Source organism: Nanorana parkeri, unplaced genomic scaffold, assembly GCF_000935625.1.
Source record: "Nanorana parkeri isolate BGI_ZX_2015 unplaced genomic scaffold, ASM93562v1 scaffold77, whole genome shotgun sequence".
Classification (NCBI taxonomy): domain Eukaryota; kingdom Metazoa; phylum Chordata; class Amphibia; order Anura; family Dicroglossidae; genus Nanorana; species Nanorana parkeri.
Window position 1 is genome coordinate 120,800 of NW_017306345.1, and position 26,834 is coordinate 147,633.

Sequence of the window (26,834 nt, forward strand, 5' to 3'; positions counted from 1 at the left end):
TTTCTTAAAGTGCAAATTCCTGTAGGGTAGTTTAAAGTGAATGTGTAAACCTGTCACTTATAAGTTCCTTATTAATCAATTAATTACATTATCAGTGTACTCCTATTTTATATAAAGAAAATATTCACAAGAATTGTAGAAAAATACCTTCACTACAACAGAAACCGGTTAAGTAATTCTAAAAGCCTGTTTTCTTTATATATTCTATATAAACTCCTATCTTAAATTTTTCTTTTCTCCAGGCTCTGAATTGTGCACAATTCTGCCTAAACAGTTTGCTGGCTCTTAAAGCATTATACCAACAGATGTTGGACTTTAAATTGATAGAGACCTGCATCCCTAAAGCTAATTGATAAATAATTTTGCTTTTTGTTATAAAAAAATAAATCATATGGTCTGGCCCTAAGTGATTTATATTTCACAAATACCTTTAGTACTACAAATATCTTCACAAAATTAGATAACTAGTGCAACACATTTATATCAGTTTGTCATCATACCAATTAGGTGAAGTGCTGAACCGAAACAATAAAAAAATTCAAATGTAATACTTTCACATATGCAGGTAAATGGATGGAATTTAAAATAAGTGCTTTTTTTTCTTGTTAGCTTTGCTTAAAAGACACACAATAGTTATTGAATTGCAACTGATCAAAAAGAATGAAGCCTTAGCGGTTTGCATAATTTCAGCAATGTGCAAAGTCACTAGGGATGAGATACAGATGGGTTTATATTAGGCAGGTGGTACAAGTAAGAATTTCCTAACATGCGTGATTATACAGTATGTATATGCATAACAACATGTAATCCTGTTGCATATTTTGAAGCAGTTAAAAAAGAAGATTTGTTTAAAGTAATTATGATAGTAAAACCTTTTTCCAGTGACTATCATAACATAAGAGTATTTTTAATGAATCTGAGAAGAAACTGGAAGGGAATATTTGCTTGTGCTTGGCTACCTATTAGCGTATGTGATAAACATTGAATTTACACAAAAAAACCCATAATCTACATCAACCCCTAAATATGTCTATAATGGAGGTTGGACCAATAGCATCCTAAGATAAATCCTGTTCAGCCTTAGCAGTGTGCCTACATGTATTCCACCAATGAGCAATTCTGTGCAGTTCATCAGACTGTCCCTCCACCTGCATGATTAACATAATGTGAAGCTGAAAATTATTTTTACAGGAAAAAGTAATTTAAAGAGATGTAACTGCATGTGTGGCCCTTTTTTTTTTTAAAGACAATGACCAAACTGCTGAAACCAAGATGGTGTATCAGTAGATAATATGCATTCTTTATGGTTCATAAAAGATCCCGTATAAGTATGTTGTTTTTGTAGTGTTACCCTCTCTGGTATAAGTCATGATTCCATCAGACCCATCCCATGTTGAAAATATACAAATATGACTAAGGAAAAAAAGCTAAAATATTTACATATATATGAAAACCCATGTAAAAGCAGCCTATCACTGAATAATATTTTAAAGCTTTGGCTGTAGTATGCAATGGAAGTGCCTGGCAACCTTTGACTTTTGCAATTTGTTTTAATGTCTGTAAATTGACAGTCCCAGTTTGCAGATCACATCCCAAAGTAGTGTGCGGCATTAAAAAAATATATGTTATCCAAAAAAGTTTCTTAAGGAGATGGCTTGTCAGATCATCACCCCAGTACTTCTGCAGATTACACATACACGTCTTGGTTCTGTGTAACAGTTGAAAGGAATGGCAATCTGCTGAAAGAATAAAGAACATAAGAGGAGGAAAGAAATCTCTTAAATGCACATTTTTAGCAGGCTAATGATGCAAACATTTATTGTTAACAACTCAAAAAGATACTTTTGTTACCAGCTTTATTGGTCTAATTATAAAAACTGCAGAAAAGAAAAGAAGTGGGAACAAAATTGGAGAGCTTGACCACAACGACCAAACTTTGAAGCCCTCAAATGACTGGTCTCATAGCTGATTACTTGTGCAGCACCATGGCAACTGCAATCGAAATAGAGACAAATATGGCACCTTCCTTGGCTCTAAGGCCTTGGTTCTCAACTGGTGGGTCGTGACCCAAAAGTGGGTCGTGACCCTGTGTTCAGTGGGTCCCCGTGGCCTTCCACTTTTCTAGGTGAGAGGCTCCTCAGCCTACCCCTAGCGCATTACTGTCATTTATTGCGCCAAGCAGCCATTCAAAATATGCTGCCCGGTGCCAAGTGTCAGCTTGAGGTAGGGTGGGCTCCATCCATATGTGCATTGCTTAAAGCTCCCTCACATGTCCTGTAGAGGTGCCTGGACCAGTGTGATGTAACATACTGGCTCTCGGCACCTCTATATGGTATGCAAGGGAGCTGTACAAGCAATGCACATATGGATGGAGCTCCACAGCCCACACCGGACCCAAGGCTAAGGATCCACTCCAGTTCTTATAAGGTAGAGAGACTGGGTGGATCTTTAAAAAAGGACAAAATGTTTTGTTTTTTTAGGAGTGTGTGAGATTGTGTCTGTGGTTGTGTGTTTTTGAGGGCCCATTCACACTAGTACAGTGCGTTAATCGCACAGTCCTGTGCGATTAATGCACTGTACTTCGTAATCACACCTACCACGTCATTTTGTGTGAGAAGTGCATTGCATTGCCATTCATTTGAATGGCACCCCAAATGCACCTCCCACCCACAGTTCTATTGCCCGCATCGGAACGTGCAGTACCGTAATGCTGTGCGTTCCATTGCAGTGCAACTTGGGTCACGACTTAATGACCAAGGACAAATGTGGGTCCTGAGGTTACACAAGTATAGTTCGGCTTCAACACATCAAAAGGCTCTGACATAATCAAGGATGGAGAAAAGTTTATGACCTCTGGGCTGTCAGTAAAGCTTAACCCAACTGTCATACAGGTTACTAAAGGTGGACATGCATGCATAACCTTAGAAAAAACTATTTATAAATGTAATAGATTCCTCATTCCAGGCTAAACAGCATGAGTGAAGGAATCTCCATCTACTGGCCATTGTATTCCAGCAGCCGCTGAATACCTGAACAGTGTGTGCAGTACTTTTTTTTCAGTGAAGCGTGGTGCAATGCAATGCAACTGCATCACACAACATTTTATTAACAAAAACAGGATTGGCGTATAAGCCTGTCAGTGCACACCAGTGAGTTCAACGCAGATGGCTGGTGGGAACGAGCCTTAAGTCAATGACTTAAAACTCATTTACACACCCAACAGCACCTGTTATTGCTTTATACAGGTATCCCAGATATTTCATCTGCAGGAATCCACTGTCCAGACCTATTGGGATGTGTGAATGAGGCCTTGTGAAGACAATGGATCAGCAGGACAAACAGGCAGCTAACATTTCCAAAAGGAGGGGTCAGCAATAGCAGCCTCTGTAGTTATCTCCTGTTACAGGTTTCCTTTAACACACTACTGTGTTTCTTTACACTGATTATGATGGGCAATGCTCTAACAAGCTCGGACAGGCACAGATGCAGAAGCACAAAGGGTAACATTACTGGAAGATGTTGGTCATCCCCATGCTGTTCTTACAGGTTACCTATAAAATGACAGGGAAAATATATATATATATATATGTATGCGCGGTTCCTTTACCTCAAAGATAGGATGTCCTTTAAATGTGATTTAAAAAACCCGAGGAATCATGTTTCGAACAGTAGAACTTGCTAGTGATCCCATGATACTCTTATCTAGTCCTTGCTGTAGTGGGAAAAAAACTGTTAGTTTATGATGGAACATGGAGACATAAAATCTGGCAAAAGAATAGGTTCTTTAACAAGGCTTTAGTAAAAGCAATCATAATTCTAAATAAGCTGTAACCCATTAAAGGAGAACTATGGGGTTCTATCTTTTCTTTATTAATGCATTCCTTAGGCTAAATAAGTAAATTATGTAATTTACTCTAATTAGAAGTAGAACAAAGACAATTACTGAATGGTTGCTCTGGGTTACTAAACCTTGCACACTGCTCATTAGCTTCTGAAATAAGTAAAACATCTATTTGTGTACATAATACCTTAAAATGACACTAAACTCAGCAGTTAAATCTTAAAAACTGGATTCAAGTACCTCAACTATTAACATAAATGTATCTTATTTGTGTATCACTGAGCTGTAGATCCTCAAATCATCTCTGAATTGGTGCTGACACTGTTCTTCGTTCTAGAGGATGGCTACTTTTGTTTCCCCATGTTCCCTGTGTGTGTTGCAAAAAACTCCAAGCTCCCTCCAGTGATGGACTACAATCTCATGTTTAGTTTACTAATTTTAATTGAGACTGTAGTCTGTCATAGATGTGAGCTTGGAGTGGGGGCTATTTGACAACACACACAAGGAGCATGGGGAACAAAAGTAGCCACCCTCCAATAGGAAGGACAGTGTCAGCATACATTCAGACATGATTTGATGATCTACAGCTCAGTGATACACAAATAAGATACATTTTTGTTAATAGTTAAGGTACTTTATTGCATTTTTTAAGATTTAACTCCTGAGTTTAGTGTCACTTTAAAATACAACTGACAGTAAAAATAAAACATTTGGCTAAAAAACATGCAAAATGAAAGAACTACTAACAGCTAGATTGCTTGCTATTCATGGTTTAGATATATAAAGAAGTAGAGAAAATTATGAATAATTTCTATTTTATCTATGATTGTACATGCGATTGTAATAATTTCTTTACCTGTTTGAGTATCCCTTGCAGCTCTTTTTGGGACCACATATCTGTCAGGAAAAGACGGGCAGCTTCTGCAGCTTTGGGTGAAGCTCTGTAAAACATGCAGAAACGTAATAAGCTTTTTTCTAATTTTTTTTCTTAATATTTACCAGGCTAATATTGTTTTGTTTAAAAATGGCTGTTATACACTGAGTGGCCAGATTATTATGAGCACCCCATCAGTACTTCGTTGGGCCACAAGATAACTCCACGAGATTACTTTGTTGGGCAGCCTCGTGACTCCACGAGATGTTGAAAGGTGATGCGAGGAATCTGACACTGCACTGTTGCCCTTCTGTTGTCTTATACCAGTCTTCCCACTCTCCGTTCTGCCCTAACATTGATTAGTCGCTGGCGGCCACAATTCGCACGTTCAGACCCAGATTTTCAGCTGACAGACCAGTCTTTAAACACTTTACCACAGCTGCTCTTGAACATTTAACAAATTCTGCTGTTTTGCTGATACTCGCTCCATGGCTCCGAGCGCCAACAATCATCCCACGTTCAAAAGCTGTTAAATCGCGTTGTTTACCCATATCTTCAGAAAACATCACTTCTACTGTCGTGGTAAACAACCTGCTTCCCTATTAATAATGGTCTGGCCCTCTAGCAACTTCAGCGCGAAATTATAGCTAATTATAGCTAATTTGCCTACAAACGTCAGGTGGTCATAATAATCTGGCCACTCAGTGTATACAGAGTTCAATAGCTCAGGTTCATACAACACACACAGCTAAACAAACAAGAGGAGTGACTGATTCCCCCCCTGTCCCTCTTTGTCTTTACTTTGTGCAGAATTTCCCAGAGATAAGGTCTGAAAGCAAACAGTCTCTACTGTGATCTCTGTTAGATAAAGAGAGCACTTTTAGATCACACATAATGCTCTCTACAGGTATATATTCAGCTCCAAATAATTTTCTGTCAAATATTTGCCATTTATGGCCACCTTTATACAGGCATCTAATATTTTTTTCCTAAGGTTATGTTATGTAATTTATAAACATAGCCTATAAACTGATCAAAGTGCCATTAAAATATGCTGACATTCAAGACATCTCATGTGTATAGGTATACTATAATATTTATAATTTCAAAATAACTAGAAATTAAATAAAACAAAATAGAAAAACAAGTCAAACTAAATTTAATTTTGGAAAGTGTATGTTCACTTACTTAAGACGTTGAGTTGTATCAATTTCAATCATCAAATCAGGTGCAAGCAAAGCTTCCTTTTTGTTTTTTTAATTCCCTTGCACATGATCGGGTATTCAAAGGGAACACAGCTTAACCACACCAAGTGAGCAGTCTCTATTCCCAACCCCAATGTGCAAATAATATTGACAATTGGGGGAGTACACTCTATGTATCTGTCTCAAAAATATATTGCTGGTCTTTAACATAGTGTTAAAATGTTTGCGAAAAGTCTCCTTGACTTCTTTTCTACATAGGCTGCACCTCAAGACCTCAGAGACCAGTGAATTTAATCATAAATATTTCATTATTTACAATATTGAACATTCTGAGAGATTAGCTGCCTTATTAGTCATTGGTATGGATAAGCTAAAAGAGAAAACATTTCAGTTTTTGCACCAGACAATGGGCCTATGTGTGGCTCTAAAAAACAGGCCTTGTGGCAAACAGAAAATATATATATATATATATATATATATACAGTATAAATATAATGACATGCCAAAAAATGGATTGAGTAAAGACGATTTTTGAAAGATAGGAAGGGTACAGTCTGATAGAGATGCTGTACATTTTAATAAACAATCTAAGAAACCACCAAATATTTCAGACTTGTGTTCCTTACCCGTTCTTACACATATTGATCACATTTCCCACTAGGTTGGTAGAAAGGCTTTGCTTTGCCAATTGAGGCTGGGCCATAACAAGATTTCTCATGGTGTAACATGCTGAGGATAAGATATCTTCTGAGTTTGTTGCACTTGTAGAGGTCTGGGACAGGAGGCGAGAAACATCTGGAAGCACCTGGGTACCTGATGTAAGATGTAAAGTGGCAAAATCAATAAGCATTATAAAGAATAGTATTATAGGGTGGGGTAAACATAACTGTGTGTCTCTTACCCATGTTTCTGTGAAGAGCTGGGTGTCGGGACATGTTGCTCAGTAGAGATGCTCCTGTTTTTACTACATCCGAATTTCCAGATTGAAGCAATCGTGTAATTTGCGGCAGTCCATTTTCTTTCATGCCAATAATCTGACTCATCCCATTGGACATCTGGAATTAAACATAAAACTTAAGAAAGGTTGTCACATGATTACTCTTGAGGAAGGTCTCCGATAGTTTTCTTGGCCATTCATTGTGACAAAGCCTTTATACATAAAGGCTTTGCTTGGTTCTGTTTTGCATAATAATCATTATTCAAGGAGATTTATTTAACAAAAATATTCACTCTGGCTCTAGGGTTTTAACTTTTAACATACCACAGCATGACGCACATTGTCAACTGTGCATCATCCCCTCGAGTTATATAAAATGTCTAAATTTATTTAAATCATTATTCAAATCATGAAAATCCTCTTTTTAAAATGGCACCCATTACATCTTAGTGGGAGGTATCGTATATAATTTCTCCATCTCCCCTTCTCCACAGCTTCTTTGGTGGCTGCAGTGTTAACAATTGTACTGGCTCACCTCAGTATTTTGTTTGCATATGTGAAGAGGATTTGGGAAGCATCCATGAACACCTGCCGTCCATCATTACTTCCAAAAAAGGGCTGAGATCAGGAACACCTGAGCTCTATCCAGCTCTCACTGACCGGAATAATGTACTCTTCCTCACCGGGCCCCCCTCTGCTCGGGCCCCTATTGGCTGCGTGGGTTGCTATGGCGGTAGTTCCGCCACTGGACATTGACAACTTAGCCTAGGACATAAAATTGCAACTGCTCACACAGTACTTATAATCCTGTGACTTTCAGTGACTCACCGGCCCCTTGCTTGCGGTGAGATTCTGCAGCGCTCCAGCACTTGCTTCCAATATTGAGTCTTTCTTACTCTGCCCCAGAAGAGACAGGTATGTCTTTATAGCACTGGAGTGAGACAGCAGAGAAGCCCCTTTAGGGTTAACATCTTCTTCTGGAAGTGGCAGCTCAAAGTTATTATTCTATGGAAAAGACAAAATAATGAAGTGTAGCAAGTAAGAAAAAGAATGTCCAAGATATATACTAAATTTAATTTCTACTCCAGTATAATAATTTTTTAATAAAGGTTAGTAAAGGTACTAGTAATAAGTCATATTTTTTAAAAAAAGGATTACATTTATTACAATTTAATTGCAACAGAGCAGTAGAAACACCAGACCGGTGTATTTTTTATCCACACCAAAAACGCATACACAGCAATTCCAATGGTTTAAAATGAGGCTATTTTCCAGCATTGTATTTAGTTCCAGAACTTTAAAAAAAGTACAGCAGCATGCTCTTTTTCCACACTGGGACGCACAAAAACACATGTAAACACACCAGAACGCACTGGAATGTGGCACCTAAAGTGCCATTAAAGGCACCATTCACCCTCCCCTTTCTGCTGTAAGTACTTACCTTATTTAATGCGATCATCTTCTTTCTACCTGTTTCCGACAGTCCCTCGCTGATGCCAGTCTCTGATCCACCGCAGAGCTTTCTTTTGGTGGTATTTAATCACCACTGGGGTTTTTATTTTTTACTATACAACAAACAAAGTACCGAATATTTAAAAAAAATGGTTTTCCCTTTATTATTTTAGGAGACAATTATTTTTACCCAATTTTTTGGTAAAATACAAAAGGCGGGGTCACGTCGGGTAAATAGACACCAAACATGTCAAGCCTTAAAATTGCGCATGCCCACGAAATCGCAAAAAAACACCATAGCCAAAATTGGCCATAGGCGACGCTTTAAAAGATTTTACCGCTTATCAGTTTAGTGTTATCAGTGATTGATGGCCTGAGAATTATTGCTCTCATTGCAATGTTTGCGGCGATATGTAACACGTGCAGCATAATTGGAGCAATCATCGTTTTTGTGCGTAGGCGCATCTAATGCATTTTTGCACATCTATGTGGTGGTGGGGGACTTTAAAACATTTTTGTGGGTTTTTTTGTTTTGTGTGTGTAAATTTTTATTTATTTTGTGAGCAATTTTTTTTAAAACTTTTTTTACACTTAACTTTATTGTTATCACATAGGGTGTTAAGAAGTCTCCTATGTGATAAGAAATTACAGCTACAGGTCCCCTTTATGGAGACATCAGGGGTCTCTAAGACATCCACAGACTCTGCTGCATCCCAGCCTCCGCTGCACCTCAGCTACAACTGAAGTCTCTGCTGCATCTCTGCTGTACCTCAACTGCATGCACAGTTTTAGCTGCACCTGCAGCCTCGCCTGCACCTTTGCTTAATCCCCGGTTTCTTCTGCATCTCTGCTGCACCCCAGCTGCATCAACAATTCTTGCTGCACCTGCTGTCTGTGGTACCTCAGCTGCTTCCAAAGGCTCTGCAGCTCCCACAGCCTAATTTTTTTTCCTGCAGTCTGCACTGCATCCACAATCTGGGTCCCTGCTGCATCTCCCCAGCACCCGCAATCTTTGCAGCATCTACAGTCAGAACCTCTGCTGTAGCATCTGCAGCCTCCAGATCACCCCTGCTCTCAACTGCCCAGTGCCTTAGGCATATGTTACGTTCCAGTTTCTTGTCACCTGGCACCTTCCCTCTCTTGTGTCTATGAGCAACTGTTGAGTGACCTGTGGGTAGGTCTCAGCTAAGCCCAAACTCCCATGAGGGGTTCCCTGGTGGAACCCCAGCTGTGTCTTAAGCTTGCCATACACTAGTAGATTTCTAAATGAAAGAAATTTACTGTATTTTTCCGTGTATAAGACTATACTTTTTCTTTAAAATATTTACCTAAAAATGGAGGGGCGTCTTATACACGGGGGGCCGAGAGGAGAACCGCGGTTGCGAAACTGCCGATACTTCTGCAAACTAGCCTCACGAATGAAACTTCCGATTGTAGACATGTAGCCAGTGCCCAGATGCAACAGGGAGCCCATAAAAATGTCAGAAAACAAATAAAATACCGGTACCAGTAATCAGTTGTCTTACTCTGCAAAATTTTAACTGGATGTAATCAGTTATGCAAAAGAGCATGGAAAATATTGATTTCTGAATTTTGGGTAAGAAAAGTGGGGGGCGTCCTATACATGGGGGCGTCTTATAGAAAAATACGTTTCATTTTAACATTCAATTTTGGAATGAATGAAGTTTCCCGAAGTAAAAACCACATTCACTGTTCACAATTTCATTAGATTGAGAAACATTTTCCATCCTGCTCCTTTGACTTTTTTCATTCTCAGAGAAAGTAGCCACACTGTGAAACAGGGACAACTTATATTGAACTGGTATTTTTTGAGTTACCTCCTTTTCTGTAAGTCTGTTATTTCCACTTTAGTCCATGGATGTTACTGCAATTATTTATATATAAAGCAACTATAAAGATTGATGTTTAGTACTCATTTATAATATTTTGTACATACCTATTGATGCCTATATCCAAAAGTATTAGATACTGTCAAATCTATTTGCAAGTCATATGGTGAGTGCTTCCTGCTCTATACTACTGTAATTTTTGCAACAACAAGCAAGCTTAGCAATGTCTACAATATTCAATTTATATATATCAATGTAGTGTGTGAGCTTCTAAACACCATATTACATTAGGCTTAATTCTCTTCAGAAAATGGGACTAAAAAAAAAAAGATGGGACTCTGTTGTACAATCTGCTTAAGCTATGGTATCGCCATAACTGATAAAACATAACAACCAGTTTGTTATAAGACTTGGCATAACTGATTAAAGGCAAACCAAATTTTGGTCACTACTGAGGATTACAGTTTGAAGTTGTTGTTTCTTGCATCCCTGCTTTTTGAGTATATGGATTCTGTAAAAATCAATGTTTTACCAAGCTGATAATTACCTGTATCTTCTCGCTCTTATTGCTGAAACAGCCAGTGGAAGATTTGTCTGTTTGCTGGTTGCGCAACATTTGCTCATTCAGTTGAGAATACTTATTGGGCACCTCAGAATCCAAATGGTAAGAAAGATTGTGCAGAATACAGGCACAGTTCTCCACTGACTATAGAAGTGACATAATAACAAAGATTTTAGGCATCTTCAAAAATAACTAATATTCATTATTGTCTAGCACTAACTTAACAGAGCTCAGATTCAACTCTTACCTTGTCATCGGGGTTATTGTTGGCCAGTTGTTTCTGGATGTAATACATCAGAGAGTCCACCAGTCCTGGGGTGTTACGCATGGCTTGACGACCAACCTCTGCTGAACTAAGATTCCTAGGGACGATTGGAAGTGACATTATGGCACAAGGTTTGATGGCATCATTCACAGTTCAGGAAATAATATGCAACTAAGAGCGCCGGACTTGGTTTTGACATCTTACCTTAAACAACCCGTGGCGTTGAAAAATATTTCAGGGTGCATGTTACTTTTCTGACAGGGCACTGAATTCTCTGTCCAGCCGGAGAATGGAATCACTACACATTCATTCAGGACAGGGAGAGCTTCCCTAACAAGTTCATCTTTCAGTTGGTCTGTAGAGGACAAATTCCACAGAAGACCTGTATAGTACAGAAAGAAAAGTTGGGGTTAAGTCAGTTGCATGTTATAAGGGATATAAAAAATAAGGTGTCTTTAATTTACATCTTCTCCATTCTAAATCCTCTTGTAACATTCCTAACAACATGTAAAATAATATTTCAGAGAGTGGCAATTACTTTGGACTACAATAACATAGCCTCCAAGTATTAATTATATTTGGTCACTAAAACAACAAGCAAGCTTAGCAATGTCTACAATATTCAATGTAAGTATATAAAGCTGACCATACATTGTAATATTTTCTTTGTTCAACCCGCTGGCTAAACAAAGAAAATATAACAGATTCCTCCATGAGGAATCTGAGTGTTGATTTGAAGAGTGTTGATTGAGGAATCTCCCACTGATTGCATTGTATTCTAGTGGCGGCTAGTGGTCGCTTCCAGAATACCAGAAGAGAGCCAGCAGCTTATTGGCTGACGGCTCTGTTCGTTTGAGGATTTTCCGACTGGATCCTTCGATTAGCTGAGGGATGCTGGCCAAACGGGTGCTGACAGTGGCACCCACTGTGGGATTTTTGTATCGTGTATGGCCAGTTTCACTGTGCCTGTGTGTTTGTGGAGACACACACAGCTTACTAGCACTTACAAGGGTGGCTCCATAGGACCCTGCAAGGGAAAGGAACCCCCCTAAAGCAGGATTTGAAAACCAGCAGTCAGGGGACCACCTGATTCTGCAGGAAACTAAAATGTTTAAACATTAAGGAGCAGCATCTATTGTAAGAGATTAATCACTTAAAAACCAATTGACTTTTATGTCACTTAAAGGTTAAATTGTGCTTTAATATTAGAACACTTTGTATAGTGTATGGCCAGCTTTAGGGCTCTTGGTGATGGGCGTTCTTGTTAAACACAACCTTTGCACTCAAATGTATCTGCATGCGATCAAATAGAAAATGCAGCGTTTAACAAGGAAAGGCTGCATTTAACCTGTTTAGGTGGAAGGCAATAAACCTACGCTCACATGTTTTGAATTATGAAAAAGAGACAAGAGCACCTAAAGGAAACCCACTCATAGATAGTAAATCGGTACTATAAAGCAACAGTGCTAACCAATCAATCACCATGCTGTCTAAACCAAATGTGAGTTGAATATCAACTATTATGAATATGATAGAATTATTTTGACAGTGAATCTAAAGCCCCAAACGTTGACCAACAAATGAAGGATAATTGCAGACGAGGATTACTAGGGGTGCTGTCCCAATTCAGCCTGGGAAGCTGCAACACTATGGGAGAAAACAAAAGAGAAGGGCGCCCACCCTAGTGTAGATTGTTTTTAATGATATGAATTGAATTAACAATAAAAACATGCTCACAAAAGTGAATCAAGGTAAAAGTATAGTAGGCAAGCCTGGATGACATCTAAAACAAGCTGCACAGAAGCCTGTGTATCAGCACAGGGCTCCTTATGATGACGCGTTTCCGGGGCCACGCCCCCTTCGTCAGAACATGCTTGATGTTCTGACGTAGGTTTTAGATGTCATCCAGGCTTGCCTACTATACTTTTACCTTGATTCACTTTTGTGAGGGAGAATAGAAAGGTGTTTGATACTCAGCATAAAAATGTTATGAAAAGGCCACACAAACTGCTGGAAGATGTCTAAAACCAACTTTATGCTTGCTCAGATAATCTTCCCAATCTTTAGTTGTGACCCTAAACACTTAAATAGCCACAAACTAATGTATTGCTATGCAGAAATGTAATGATAGGTGTACTTTATTTAAATACACTATCTAGGTTTCAACTCGATGACCCCCTACACAGAAAATTCTCAATAAGACAAAAAAATTGTTTCATTTCATTTCAGATCGATTCGGATTTTTATTTCTTTTGCTTTTTGTATTTGGGATCCGAAAGTCAATTTGGTTCATTTTTCAGATTTCATATCTGTCCGAATTTTCGTTTCGGACAGATCCACAACAGGAAGTCACATGACCATGTCTATAATGCAACCCCCAACAGCCAAAGAAAAATCAGATCGGCCAGAGAACAGTCACATGTCCAATTTAGTTTAGTTTTAAATGAAATTAAGATGGATCCAAATTTACGTTAAAGGAACTTTCGGATTCATTTGCATGCGGATGCGTTCTAATTTGGAAATTTCAATGCGTCCGAATGTCTGAATTTAATGAAATTAGTATGAATATCCATTTGAAACTAAACTAGGGGATGCCATTGAGAATAATACATGTTTAAAGCTAGAGATTTGGAATGCTATCAGCCAAATGAGCACTGGGGATTTCAGAGACCTTAAACACTCTCCCAGCTTAGGCAGACATAACAATGTAAATACAAATTATACATTTAACCGCTTCCCGACCGATGACGGAATTATCCCATCATGATCCTTCAGTTCTTTAACGACCAGTGAGGGGATATTTCCATCAATCAGTACAATAAGCGGGAGAGCATGAAGGGACCAGCAGCTCATTGAGTTACTGCTGTTGATGGGTCCCTTGGGGTCCTAGGCAGACCCCCAACAGTAGATTAGGTGGTCACAGTCCTGTGATCACTGTGAGAGCTGATCGCTGTGATTGCAGAGCCCTGACAGTCACACAGCCAGCAGCTGCTGTGTTTTGTAAAAAGCTAGCCGGCAGTGTTTCAAAAGTGATACAAAGTATCTCTGAGGAGAATACTGTATTTGACTTAGAAACACTAAGAGGGTTATTTGCACAGCTGCTGAAGGCAGCCGGGTGAATAACCCACCTGAAGTGAAGTGAGCCGAACGCTGTTCGGCTATTCACTTCAGGCTTGTACGGCTGATTTCATCGACTGAAATCAGCCACACATCAGCTTGCTTTGGCTGGCTTCAGTTCAGCCTTTCCCCCGGCTATTCTGTTCGGTACCTCCGTGGAACCGAGCAGAAAAGGAAATCAATGAAAAAAGTTGAAAAAGTAAAAAAAAAAAAAAGATTTAAAAAATGAAAATAAATATTATATTTAAAAAAATAAAGATGATTAAAAAAATGAATAAAGATTATTGAAAAAATTAAAAAAAGAAACAATTGGGCGGAACTAGCAGTGACAGCTAGCTCCGCCCAACTGTTTTCTATTGGCCGGGATTTGCTAGAGTCTTCTAGCAGGTCCCGGCCAATGAGTAACAACTAGCCGGAGTTGGCCGTGACATCACGGCCGGCTACGCCCAGTTGTCATTGTTTAATGACAGTTCAGCATCCCCAGGTAACCTGGGAACGCTGATCTGTCATTGCAACTGGGCGGAGCCAGCCGTGCTCCACCCAGCTGTCAGTTGCAGAGCTTTTCGGATGTACCCATATGCCTTCGGCTCGGCTGAGCCGCTCTGCCAGCTTTGGGAGCAATATAGGCTATAGTAAATAGCCCGCACAGCAGCCCTTCGGTTCTACTGAACCAAAGGGCTCTGGCTGCCGAAGCTAGCTATGGATGATCCTTTGGCTAGCTTTGTGAATAACCCTCTAAGTATCAAAGCCCCTTTAAATAAAAATAAAAAAACCCTTAGTGCCCCTTAGTTTAAAATTAAATTAATACAATAAAAAAAGTTTTTATAATTTTTTAGAAATAAAAAAAGTACAAAAAATTATAAGAAAATATAGACATACCACACTCTAAAATTGTTCCACACTAAAATTGTATTTCACTCCCAAACTCCCAAAATAAACTGAAATCCCAGACATATGATATACCCTAGAAATTAGGACAAATAATAGAATTTATTATTAATTACTTTCTGTTAGCTACACTAATTATGTACACATTATTATTGCCAAAGCTGTGAACATTTTTTACATTTTTTATAACATAAATAAAACTTTTAATATGCATATGTCACATCAAATAAAAGCCCATTTTGTCCTTTTAAAAAACAGTATATAACATGTGTAGGTGTATTGCAGGAGAAAGATGGAAATTCTGGTTAAACAAACACATAGCAAAAATGGCAAAATTGCTCTGGTCCCCACAAGTGAAAACATTTTCTGAAGCTGTGTCACTAAGGGGTTAATATAGACATGTGCGCTGGCAACAAATTTGTTTCGTTTCAGATTTTTCGTTATATCATTTTTCGGGATTCAGGTCCAAAAGTTAATTGCGTTTGGGATTCCGATACGGGCGAATCCAACATTTTTGTTAATTTCGGATGTGGTAGATATTTAGGAAATAATTTTCATTGCAGCAAAGTGACAGAAAAAAAAATATTTTTTTCTTTTTAACTTTTGACAGTCTAGAGAAACAATATTAAAAAAAGTGTGGTGTCTCCCCAAATTCATGCCAAACCCTAAAATCTGTTACTGAACCCTTTATCTGAGCAGAAGCCAGACAGAGAAGGAAAAGGTGGGAGGGGGCGGGCGTGCGCCCCCCCTGCACCATATCAAGCTACGCACTCGACATTGGGATGGTGCTTTGCTAGGGGGGACCCCCTGGAAAAGCACCTTGTTCCCATGTCAATGAGAACAAGGGCCTCTTCCCTACAATCCTGACCCGGTGGTTGTGGGGGTCTGTGGGGAGGGGGGTTTATCTGCAACTAGGTGCCCCCCTTTCATAAAGGGGTACCCAGATGCCCCTCCTTGTGAATGAGTAAAGGGTGCTTGTTACTCCTACTCATTCACCAAATAAACTCAGTCAAAATGTAATGTAAATGAAAACACATCACCGTGAAAAAGTCCTTTATTTGCAAACAAAAAATGTTTGAATATTCTTTTATTGTCGAAGGCATGTAGCCTGCTATGGTGCAGCAGCATGCTCCCCTTCCTGCTCTCAATTCTTTTTTTTTTCTTTACTTTAACATTTAACAACATAAGTTAATTCCGAATGACATTCTGAAAAAAATGTGGTTGCATCCGAAATTTTTATTATCAAACATTCAGATACGTTCAGATTCGTTATTTTTTCAATTGGAAATTCGGATGCATCCGAATGTCCGAATTTCCGAAAATTCGTCTAAATTTAAATTTTTAATGAAAGGAAACGCACATGTCCAATTTAATGTAATTCATTGTATTTAGAGTAAGTGAGGGGGCTGAAGCAACAATTAAAAGTGCACTAATGATTTAAAAAAGCATATTCTACACATTTAGATGCTGAATAGCATATTTCACATCATTTAACCCAAAATGTGTAAACTCAAGTCAGAGTCAAGACACTTGCCTGTTAGTTGTTTCTGAGTCTCTTCATTGGGAGTCTTCTTCAGGAGGTTGACAGCTGCACGGACACCTCCTTTTTGACTTGTCTCAATTTTATTTGGATTATTCTTAAAGACAAGGTTCCTTAGTGCACCAGCTGCAGCTTGCTGTACTTTCTGGTCGGGGTTGTCTAACAGAGCGATTAGCTTCTGGATGCCATTGTGCTGGTATACCTGGGCAGATACCAAAACATGGGGCTTAATTTAAAGACATATAAAGACTTATGAGCACAGTCAACTATATATGGTAATCTTTCATAGATATAAAAATATCTGGGAAAACCATTCTGCTTTTATTACAGTTTTGTTTAAAATAAATGGCATTTAACTGATAAGCTTAGGTGACCTACTTTTTACAGACCTTTTATACATTACATCTACAGGCTACTAGACTATCTACTCCAGCCAAAACTTTTTTTGCTTTTTTTTAGTTCAGTTTTAATAGTGTTAGAAAGTGTGAGGTTAGAACCTCTTTGAACTGTCAACTCTCTATTTCTGTCTCTGTCCCAATATGGGTGTCAAAAAGAACAACAAGACAAGAGAATCTTGTCTAAAGTGACACAGACAGCATTTAAAGCCTGTTAAAGAGAAAGTGGGCTACAAATGTGTATTTGTATATGACTTTATATTATGTATTTATGGTATAAATTATGGGATGCTTTATGCATGTTTAAAAAGTTATAACACTTCCTGTCTCTAAAAGCTAAAATCTAAAGCTAATAAAGGGATATTAAAGGAATTAAAACTCAGGAACCCTAGATTATATTTTGAACCTGAGTCCACGTGTGTCAAGCTAAGCCAAAGCCTTAGACAAGCTATCATCATTTAGTCTGTGACGGATGACTGTGACAACCAGAGAAACAAGGACTACTGATAACAGCACACAAATAGGGGAATTTGAATATATATAATAATTTAAGTTCATAAGTGCTAATTCCTAGGTGCAGTAACTCTTCAGCAAGCAGTCAAAATTCAACTATGTCAAAGCTATAAAGGGCAAGATGATTACTGATTTATTGCTATAGGCTACTGCAGTTAAAAGTTAGCATTAGAGGCAGCTCTAAAAGTAGGCCATTTTAGGCAGGCGCCTAAGGCCTTGCAGACATGGGGGTCTTGCATCCGAGCCGGCTTTTCACAGCAGGTCCCAGTCCCAAGTGACCACTCCATTAGTGATGCACCAATACTGGGCTTAAAAGAAAGGCTATCGACCCAGCAAGGTCCCGGCAGCCTTCCTGTGAACGGTGGCAACGGTTTACAGCACCGGCCTGAAAATCTCCTCCTCCTCCCTGTGGATCTACACCACCCGTAACCGCAGAGACCAACCTGGACCCCTGGTAAATCTGCACAGCCATCCTAAGACTCTGCACAGTCCTCCTAAGACCCTGCACAGCCCACCTTAGAGTCTGCATAGTCCACCATAGAACCTGCACAGCCACCTGAGAGTCCACACAGCCCACCATAGAATCTGCCATAGAATCTGCACTGCCCCCTGAGAGCCCATACAGCCTACCATAGAACTTACACAGCTACCTGAGAGTCCACACAGCCCACCATAGGTCCTGCATAGCCCACCTTAGACCCTGCACAGCCACCTGAGAGTCCACACAGCTTACCATAAACCCCACATAGCCACCTGAGAGTCCACACAGCCTACCATAGAACCTGCACAGCCACCAGAGAGAGCCCGCACAGCCCACCATAGACCCCACACAGCCCAACATAGAATCTGCACAGCCTCCTGAGACCCCACACAGTCCTCTAAGTCTTCACAAAGCCATACTAAGACTCCACACAGCTACCTAAGATCCTCCTCTGGAGACATCATGTCGCCTCTGGTTAGCAGTAAAGAATTATACTCTTTATTGAAAAGGGTTGTATGTGTTGTCTCTTATAATTGATGTACATACCACATTCTTAGCGTTCTCATCTTGATAGCACGTATGTTGTATATAGCTGGCACCAGCGGTCTGTTGCTTGTCATATGAAAGAAGTTCCACTGCCTTTTCTATGGTCATAGATGGTCCTTCAAATTCATCACGGGACTCCATCCTAAAATATATACATTGAAAGTAATAAATCAGTACACAAAGGAAAATAAATAATGCAAATAAATACCAATAAATATACAAATTAGAAAGAAAACCACAAAGTGGAATGTTGTAGTATGTAGCAAAGCTACACCACCCAATAAAATGTCAGTCATTTATACCCTGGGAAAATGTCAGCCGAAATCTATGAAGAACCCATCCCCCATCCTTAATTGTAATTGGGCAGCACACTATCACTGTTCTAGTGTGAACAGGACTGCAAGGGTAAAGTAAAGGTTTGCTTTATGGTCACCACTAAAGAGTCAGGGGCACACTTTACAACTGGAGGAAAAAGAGGTTTAACCTTCTTTACTGTAAAGCTGGCCATAAATGTGGGAACTTTACAGCAATTTCAAGCACCTAAGTTTAAAACCTATTTCCACCTTTGCATAGGTATTTAAAATGTATATGAAGTGTACATGCAGTTGCTGTATATGAACAGAGAAACCTACTTTTTTTGTCCTCCTCATGGCTCCTTTTGAAATGGCCATCTCTGTGCTTTTCAAGCAGCCTGTGTAAATTTACACTCTCTGAGCTTTCTCCCCCTATTCATTAGTATTCATAGTGGTACCCCCCCCCCCCCCCCCCCCCCCCCCGGACAGTGTATTGTGACCTGGAAAGGCAGAGCTGGTGTGCAGTGAGCTTGTTACAATGACTCACAGGGAGGGGGTCAGATGCTTTACAAGGCAATCCATCCAACCCCAGTGTCAGACTGAGGTTCCTGTGGAGAACATTTTAAATTTGTAGACCTCAGGCCTACTAAAAAGTCCATAATTTTTTTTTTTAAGCCAGTAATGGGAGTCATGAAAATGTACACACATATATATTATCAGTGCACCTCAACATTACCACAATAAATGCTGATCACGTACAAAGGTGGAAATGGGCTTTAAGCTGGAATTGAAATCCTGGGCAGGTGAATGTAGACTTTAGTTTTGATTCACTGCAAGGAGGTGGGATTGAAATTGCCTTGATTGAACCCAGCAGGTTCCAAACTAATTTTAAATAACTGTATTAAAGCTATCAAATTTAGAGCCCAATTGGACCAATCAAATGTACTTAATTTAAGTGATCTATCAAACTCAAATAATCCTTCTCATTAAGCACAGCAGATTTCACAGTTTTGTACTCTTCCAGTGTTGACTCCCTAAGTACTTTTTCTGCATTTGGTCGCAGCTCAGAGCCACAAAGAAAGTTAAAGCCCAATTGTACTTTCAGTTAAAATTACCTAAATTAAATCCAGATGCATAAAAAAGTCTATTAGTTTGTTTTCTTCAAAAAGTAGCCACAGCCTGAGTAGATATTCTTGTGTCCTGCCACCATGCTGCAGAGTGGGACCATTGCCCTGTGTGTGAAAGCAATGAGTACCCCTTACTAATGACCTATGATGACCTACCTATGAGCTTTTTTGATTGCAAAGCAGTAAGACTGACTTGGCAAGAGTCGTGTCATACCTCTGCAATGAGACCACGGCTTCCCTACCGAGAGCAAGGGTCCCACTCTTTAATTGCTGGCAGGATAAGGACTTTTCTACTCAGGCTCAGGTTGCTTTAGAAAAAAAAAACAGTTGGATATTAAACACCTTTTGTTTTGATGCACCTGGAATGTATTTAACTGATTTAAACTTAAAGTGGTATTAAACTCTCAATCATTTTTTTAAATAATGAATCCAGATTAAACAAATATATATTGCACAGCAAAGTATTTATTCACATTTTTGCCCAAGTACTTACAGTCATCATCTTACTTAACAGCTGACTCCAATTCTCTCAGCTCAGCTTCCCTAAACTTCCTGTTCAGTACAAGATTACAACACACAGAGCAGTCTCCAGCAGCCATCCATCTACTAGTCTAGAGAAGGGAGGAGTGGGGATCAGGGGCAGGGAAGTGGCTTGCCTTACTGTGCATGTGTGTTTGTGGAGACACACACAGCTTACTAGCACACACAAGGGTGGCTCCATAGAAACCTGCAAGGGAAAGGAGCCACCCTAACGGAAGATATCAGGACCAGTACCCAGGGGACTAGCTGATTTTGCAAAAAACAAAATCATTTAAACATTAAGGAGCAGCATGTATTGTAAGAGATTAATTCAACATTTGAAATCACTTAAAACCTTTTGGCTTTAATATAACTTAAAGGAGAACTATGAGGTGAGTGCTTTTCACTCACCTCATAGTTCTAGCCTTAACCCCATAGTTCTCCTTTAAAGGTTCAATTGTGCTTTAATATTGGAAAACTTCCCTCTGCCAAGCACTGTCATTTCGGATCTAAACACAAATCGGATAGCTATATAATCAATATGTTAATCTTAAAGGAGAACTATGAGATGATTGATTTCCACTCACCTCATAGTTCTAGCCGACCTGTGACAATGAGACTGTCACAGGTCGGCTCAGTAGATCGGGAGGTGAGCGAACACATACCAGGTTCGCTCACCTTCCGATCCTGTCACAGCTCTCTGCCGTGACAGGGGGAGGGGCTGGATTCCCCTCTCCCCGCTCCGATCTGCCAGGTAATGGGAGGACGCTAGTTTGTGTCCTCCCGTTACCCTAAGGAGAACTATGGGCAAAAACACTGACCCCATAGTTCTCCTTTAAAGAGCTGTGCTCCTAACCTACAGTATATTCTCTCAATATAAAATGAAAAGCTTCTGTGCAAAGAGCAATCAAACTCTTTCTTATATCAGTTGAACCAAATGCGTTGTAAATGGACGTTCGGTATACCAGGCTGTTGGATTCTGTGTAACCCACCAGCAGCGGCTCTGGAAGGGAAGATTTGTTACAGGTGATCGCATTATCACTTTTGTGAGTGTTTTTAAACTATTGTAAATAAATATTGCATTTTCCTGTATTACACTATGGATGTTTTTAATGTCTTATGAGCATCTGGTGGAAAAGAGAGGAGAAGGAGAGGTTTGGTACTGGCGGAGAAATCCAGTGGATGGATTAGGAGCAGCTACTAACATTTGGTATGACCATTCTTTTCATAATGGTCCACCCTGTCTGGTGAGCACCATCTGTGTCATTGGTGGCGCACACAGATTGGGAGAGTTTTTACTTAGAGCTTCATACACGTACTTCAGCTGAGAGACTTTTTTGCACTCTATGGATCACGGACTACACTTATGAATACTTCTTGAAAAGATCTTTCTAGACTGCATATTGAACTTTTAACATTAGCGCTGAACATTTGGTTTGACAGGTAGCTATATAATGCCCAGCATCTGGGCTGACTAAGGTCTGAATCTGGCCAGGGCAGCAAATACTTGTCTGTCCCACAGTCTTGTCCTTCCCTGTTAAATAAATAACCTTTTGCATATAAACCTCAAGTTATGTCAGTATTTAGTGATTATCTACTCACCTGGATGGTAATTGTGGAGGTGCATAGGTTGGTGCATAGGTTGGTGCATAGGTTTCCTGCTTCGGAGCATATGCTTGTTGTTCATATCTTTGCATAGTGGAGTAAAGAGGCTGACGTTGCCCAGTTGAGATGGAAGATGGTGTGCGTGCTGGCATGTTTGAAGTCTTCCACTGAGAGCTTTGCTGGCTGTAGAAACTTGAGTTATTGGTACTTCCCCTAACAGAGCGGCGTGGTTGCTGTGTATTTTGATACTGACCATTATTCTGATACTGAGCATTATAGACGGTCTGGCGACGCTGGGTAGGTCTTATACTGGGACCAGTGAGATCTGGCTCACTTCGACTGCTTTTAAGGGTATGCATATAGCCATAGTCACTTCCTGGACTGATAGGGCCTCCTACAGACATGAATTGCTGTCGACCACAGTTGTCAAATTGACTTTGTGAGCTATAGCGCTTGGTTTCCTTCTTTAGAGTGCCATTATACTGAGGCTGTCAATGAAAGAAAACAATACATGAATAAAATAAAAAACATGATTATTTTAATACATTATTAAAGTTCATTACATCTTAATAATCTACAATTATTATCTTATAATATTCATTATCTGCTGCAAATATATAAAACAGAGGACTGTTATTAGGGAAGAACCACTAATGTATAAGGGATCATTATTTTCCTTAAGACATACTTCTTCTAATATTTTTTACATGAATATATTTACCTGCCATTGTCATATTATTGAGATATACTGTAGGTTAGATGGCTTTGGCTTAGTATTGATATCCATACACATTAGAGGGTTTATTCAATTAGAAAGTGCACATTGCACTGATAACTGAAGTAAACTGTAATAACCAATTACAATTAATTTCTAAATTGTACCGACAGCAGGATTCTGAAATCTAATTGGCTAGTAGGGATTGTTGTACTGTTTGTCTCATTGATCTTTGCACTTATTTTATTAGCTTGTTAAAATTCATCTTTATTGTATGGGTTACAGAGAAGTACATTTTGGAATAGAACCTGCATTTGCCAGGGCATTACGTTTCCCTGTGCACTCTCTTTTAAGTACTCTATAACAGGTTTGCAAGCCCAGAAGCTAATCTTTTCAGCTCCGTGGTTGAATGCTAGACCACAACTGTCACTGACAGACAGTGGTTCTAAAACTACAACATGCTGGAGCTGCTGACAATCAGCCTCCAGCCTGTTGTGCTTCAAACTTTAATTGAGGCCTGGAACACAGTGGGCTGAATGCTGAGCTCTTGTGGGCTATATGCAACCTGGGGAACACGTGTTGGGCACCAGCATCTTAGTTCCTCCTAAAAGTCCGGCTGTTAGAATATATATAGGCATAGATATAATTAGATAGATAGATAGATAGATAGATAGATAGATAGATAGATAGATAGATAGCCCACAAGATCTTAGTATACTACTTAAATCCATTGTAGTAATTAAATGGCACTAACATATTTTCCATAGCACATTACAGAAGGTATTGGTCCATTCATACCAGCTCCTTTCCCCCACAAAATCTCCTTGCACATACTAAGATCACTTTGAAATTGGTGGAAGATAGTGCTACTTGGTTGGCAGTATAGCCAAGTGTACTTATTACTTTGCCGCCATAATGATCCGCTGAAAAAAGTATTAAAATTACAATATAGAGAGATACTGTAATTAAATGTTCATAGATAGAAAACAATGAATTGTACTGTATAGGAGTTAAAGAGTGACCTCTATTACAACAGATCTTCATACTGGAGCAGTGCTCAGGAAAATAGTTTTAAGGAATGTTAAAGAAACTGTTGATACAGAACAATTATAGAAATCCCTACACTGGCTATGGCTGAGTGGAGGGCTTTTGGTTTCATTCAGCCCATCTTGCCATAACCTTTCTGGTTCTACTTTCTCAAAAGTTGCCTAAGCCCTACTCCATAGAAGCTATTGTTTCCATGCACAGAATGAATGAAAGCCAACAAGCTTAAACAGATGTATACAGTGGCTATATAATATTTGGAAGTACAGGTGAAACTCGAATAATTAGAATATTGTGCAAAAGTAATTGCAGTAAGTTCTGCAAAAGGGGCCCAAACCAAGTACTGAGTACATATGCATGCTTGTACTTTTCAGAGGTCCGATATTGTTTTATGTACAATCCTTGTTTAATTGATTGCATGTAATAATCTACTTTTTTGAGGTTGTGGATTTTGGGTTCTTGGGGTTTTCATGAGCTGTAAGCCATAATCATCACAATTATGACAAATCACGGCTTGAATTATCTTGCTTTGCATGTAATGAGTCTATCTCATATATTAGTTTCACCTTTTAAGTTGCATTAGTGAAATAAATGAACTTTGCACGATATTCTAATTATTCGAGTTTCACCTGTATGTGTGCTATAAAACAGCAGTTATGGATACGCAGTGGGCCGAGGGGCATAAATGAATGATTTAAGAAGGCTCCTCTGTGCTTCCAATGCGAAAAAAAGACAGACACAACAAAAAGATGGGAAATTTATTTTATATATTCTTAAAAGAATGTTATTATATAATTACTGATAGAAGCTTCACAGTCAAATCTCTGAGTCAGCTGAAAGCATAATTTAAAAATAGGTTTGGTCTGTATTTTAATATTGCTGACACAAATTATTGGCTGATCTTAATGGACTTAGATTAAAGAACAAGGCGTTGGGCCAATGTGAGATATGCTAATAAAACAGGTAGATCAACTTAATAAAATATGTTTTATGTGAAGCTTTGCGTCTTCAGCTTTGCCTATTAGTCACATAAATTACTTATGACAAGTATATAATGTAATTAAAGCTGTATACCTTCTAACATTATGAAAAATATAAAGGGTTAGTCCATCCAAAATTATATTTCTGCTATGGGTATACACTTACTGGTATCTTGCATTCCATGAGGACTGTATCAACTTGATCTCCCTGCTCTGACTACTCTCCTTCATAAGGGAAGCTACTTCATTTTCCAGCTTCCACCATAACTGAAAATTCAGACATTTCAGTGCTGTGCATTGGATGCAAACCTTGTAAATCCTTACATTGTTTTAACTACTAACATATAGGGTGTGATTTACTAACCTAAACACACGCACGCACCAGGTGCGTGTGATTTTTACACAGCAAAGCATATTTATCAACCAAAAAGTCTCTATAAGCATGTTTCCACTAATGCCATATATGGAAAAATCATGCACATGATGCATATATAATGCTGCTTCACAGTTTAGACAAAAATGGTTAGCTCATGCATTTACATTCCTGCATTCATCAACGCAAGCAACACAATGTAGAGCTAATTTACACAACATCACCTTGCAATTCAGGGCAGGGCTTTGCACAACACACCTGCTGGGTGTGTACACACTACAAAGGTGTTTAGATTCCACCCATAGATCATGCTGGGAGGGAACACACTACAGAGGTGTATACAACTTTTTTGAGGTTGTGGATTTTGGGTTCTTGGGGTTTTCATGAGCTGTAAGCCATAATCATCACAATTATGACAAATCACGGCTTGAATTATCTTGCTTTGCATGTAATGAGTCTATCTCATATATTAGTTTCACCTTTTAAGTTGCATTAGTGAAATAAATGAACTTTGCACGATATTCTAATTATTCGAGTTTCACCTGTATGTGTGCTATAAAACAGCAGTTATGGATACGCAGTGGGCCGAGGGGCATAAATGAATGATTTAAGAAGGCTCCTCTGTGCTTCCAATGCGAAAAAAAGACAGACACAACAAAAAGATGGGAAATTTATTTTATATATTCTTAAAAGAATGTTATTATATAATTACTGATAGAAGCTTCACAGTCAAATCTCTGAGTCAGCTGAAAGCATAATTTAAAAATAGGTTTGGTCTGTATTTTAATATTGCTGACACAAATTATTGGCTGATCTTAATGGACTTAGATTAAAGAACAAGGCGTTGGGCCAATGTGAGATATGCTAATAAAACAGGTAGATCAACTTAATAAAATATGTTTTATGTGAAGCTTTGCGTCTTCAGCTTTGCCTATTAGTCACATAAATTACTTATGACAAGTATATAATGTAATTAAAGCTGTATACCTTCTAACATTATGAAAAATATAAAGGGTTAGTCCATCCAAAATTATATTTCTGCTATGGGTATACACTTACTGGTATCTTGCATTCCATGAGGACTGTATCAACTTGATCTCCCTGCTCTGACTACTCTCCTTCATAAGGGAAGCTACTTCATTTTCCAGCTTCCACCATAACTGAAAATTCAGACATTTCAGTGCTGTGCATTGGATGCAAACCTTGTAAATCCTTACATTGTTTTAACTACTAACATATAGGGTGTGATTTACTAACCTAAACACACGCACGCACCAGGTGCGTGTGATTTTTACACAGCAAAGCATATTTATCAACCAAAAAGTCTCTATAAGCATGTTTCCACTAATGCCATATATGGAAAAATCATGCACATGATGCATATATAATGCTGCTTCACAGTTTAGACAAAAATGGTTAGCTCATGCATTTACATTCCTGCATTCATCAACGCAAGCAACACAATGTAGAGCTAATTTACACAACATCACCTTGCAATTCAGGGCAGGGCTTTGCACAACACACCTGCTGGGTGTGTACACACTACAAAGGTGTTTAGATTCCACCCATAGATCATGCTGGGAGGGAACACACTACAGAGGTGTATACACGTTCGTGGTGTGTTTATAAGGTTAGTAAATCAACCCCATAGAGTTTTAACTTCAATTCACATTTTAATTATTCTTAAAGATAATGTGACCAAAAAATAGCTC

General features: G+C 38.9%; 1 protein-coding gene across 1 annotated transcript in view; it reads right to left on the reverse strand.

Annotated features, from left to right (window-relative positions):
* Positions 1-1,644: 1,644 nt before the first annotated feature.
* Positions 1,645-26,834, reverse strand: part of PKP1 (plakophilin 1) — a 54,785-nt gene continuing 29,595 nt past the window's right edge. Inside the window, exons 3-14 of the mRNA XM_018576832.1 lie at positions 22,008-22,492; positions 18,467-18,608; positions 16,526-16,733; positions 11,191-11,368; positions 10,969-11,083; positions 10,707-10,865; positions 7,686-7,862; positions 6,822-6,975; positions 6,547-6,733; positions 4,698-4,782; positions 3,608-3,712; positions 1,645-1,739 (exon numbers count right to left, since the gene is read on the reverse strand). Coding sequence (XP_018432334.1) covers positions 3,638-3,712; positions 4,698-4,782; positions 6,547-6,733; positions 6,822-6,975; positions 7,686-7,862; positions 10,707-10,865; positions 10,969-11,083; positions 11,191-11,368; positions 16,526-16,733; positions 18,467-18,608; positions 22,008-22,492 — 1,965 coding nt within the window. The 3' untranslated portion in view covers positions 1,645-1,739; positions 3,608-3,637. The remainder of the gene's footprint in view (positions 1,740-3,607; positions 3,713-4,697; positions 4,783-6,546; positions 6,734-6,821; positions 6,976-7,685; positions 7,863-10,706; positions 10,866-10,968; positions 11,084-11,190; positions 11,369-16,525; positions 16,734-18,466; positions 18,609-22,007; positions 22,493-26,834) is intronic.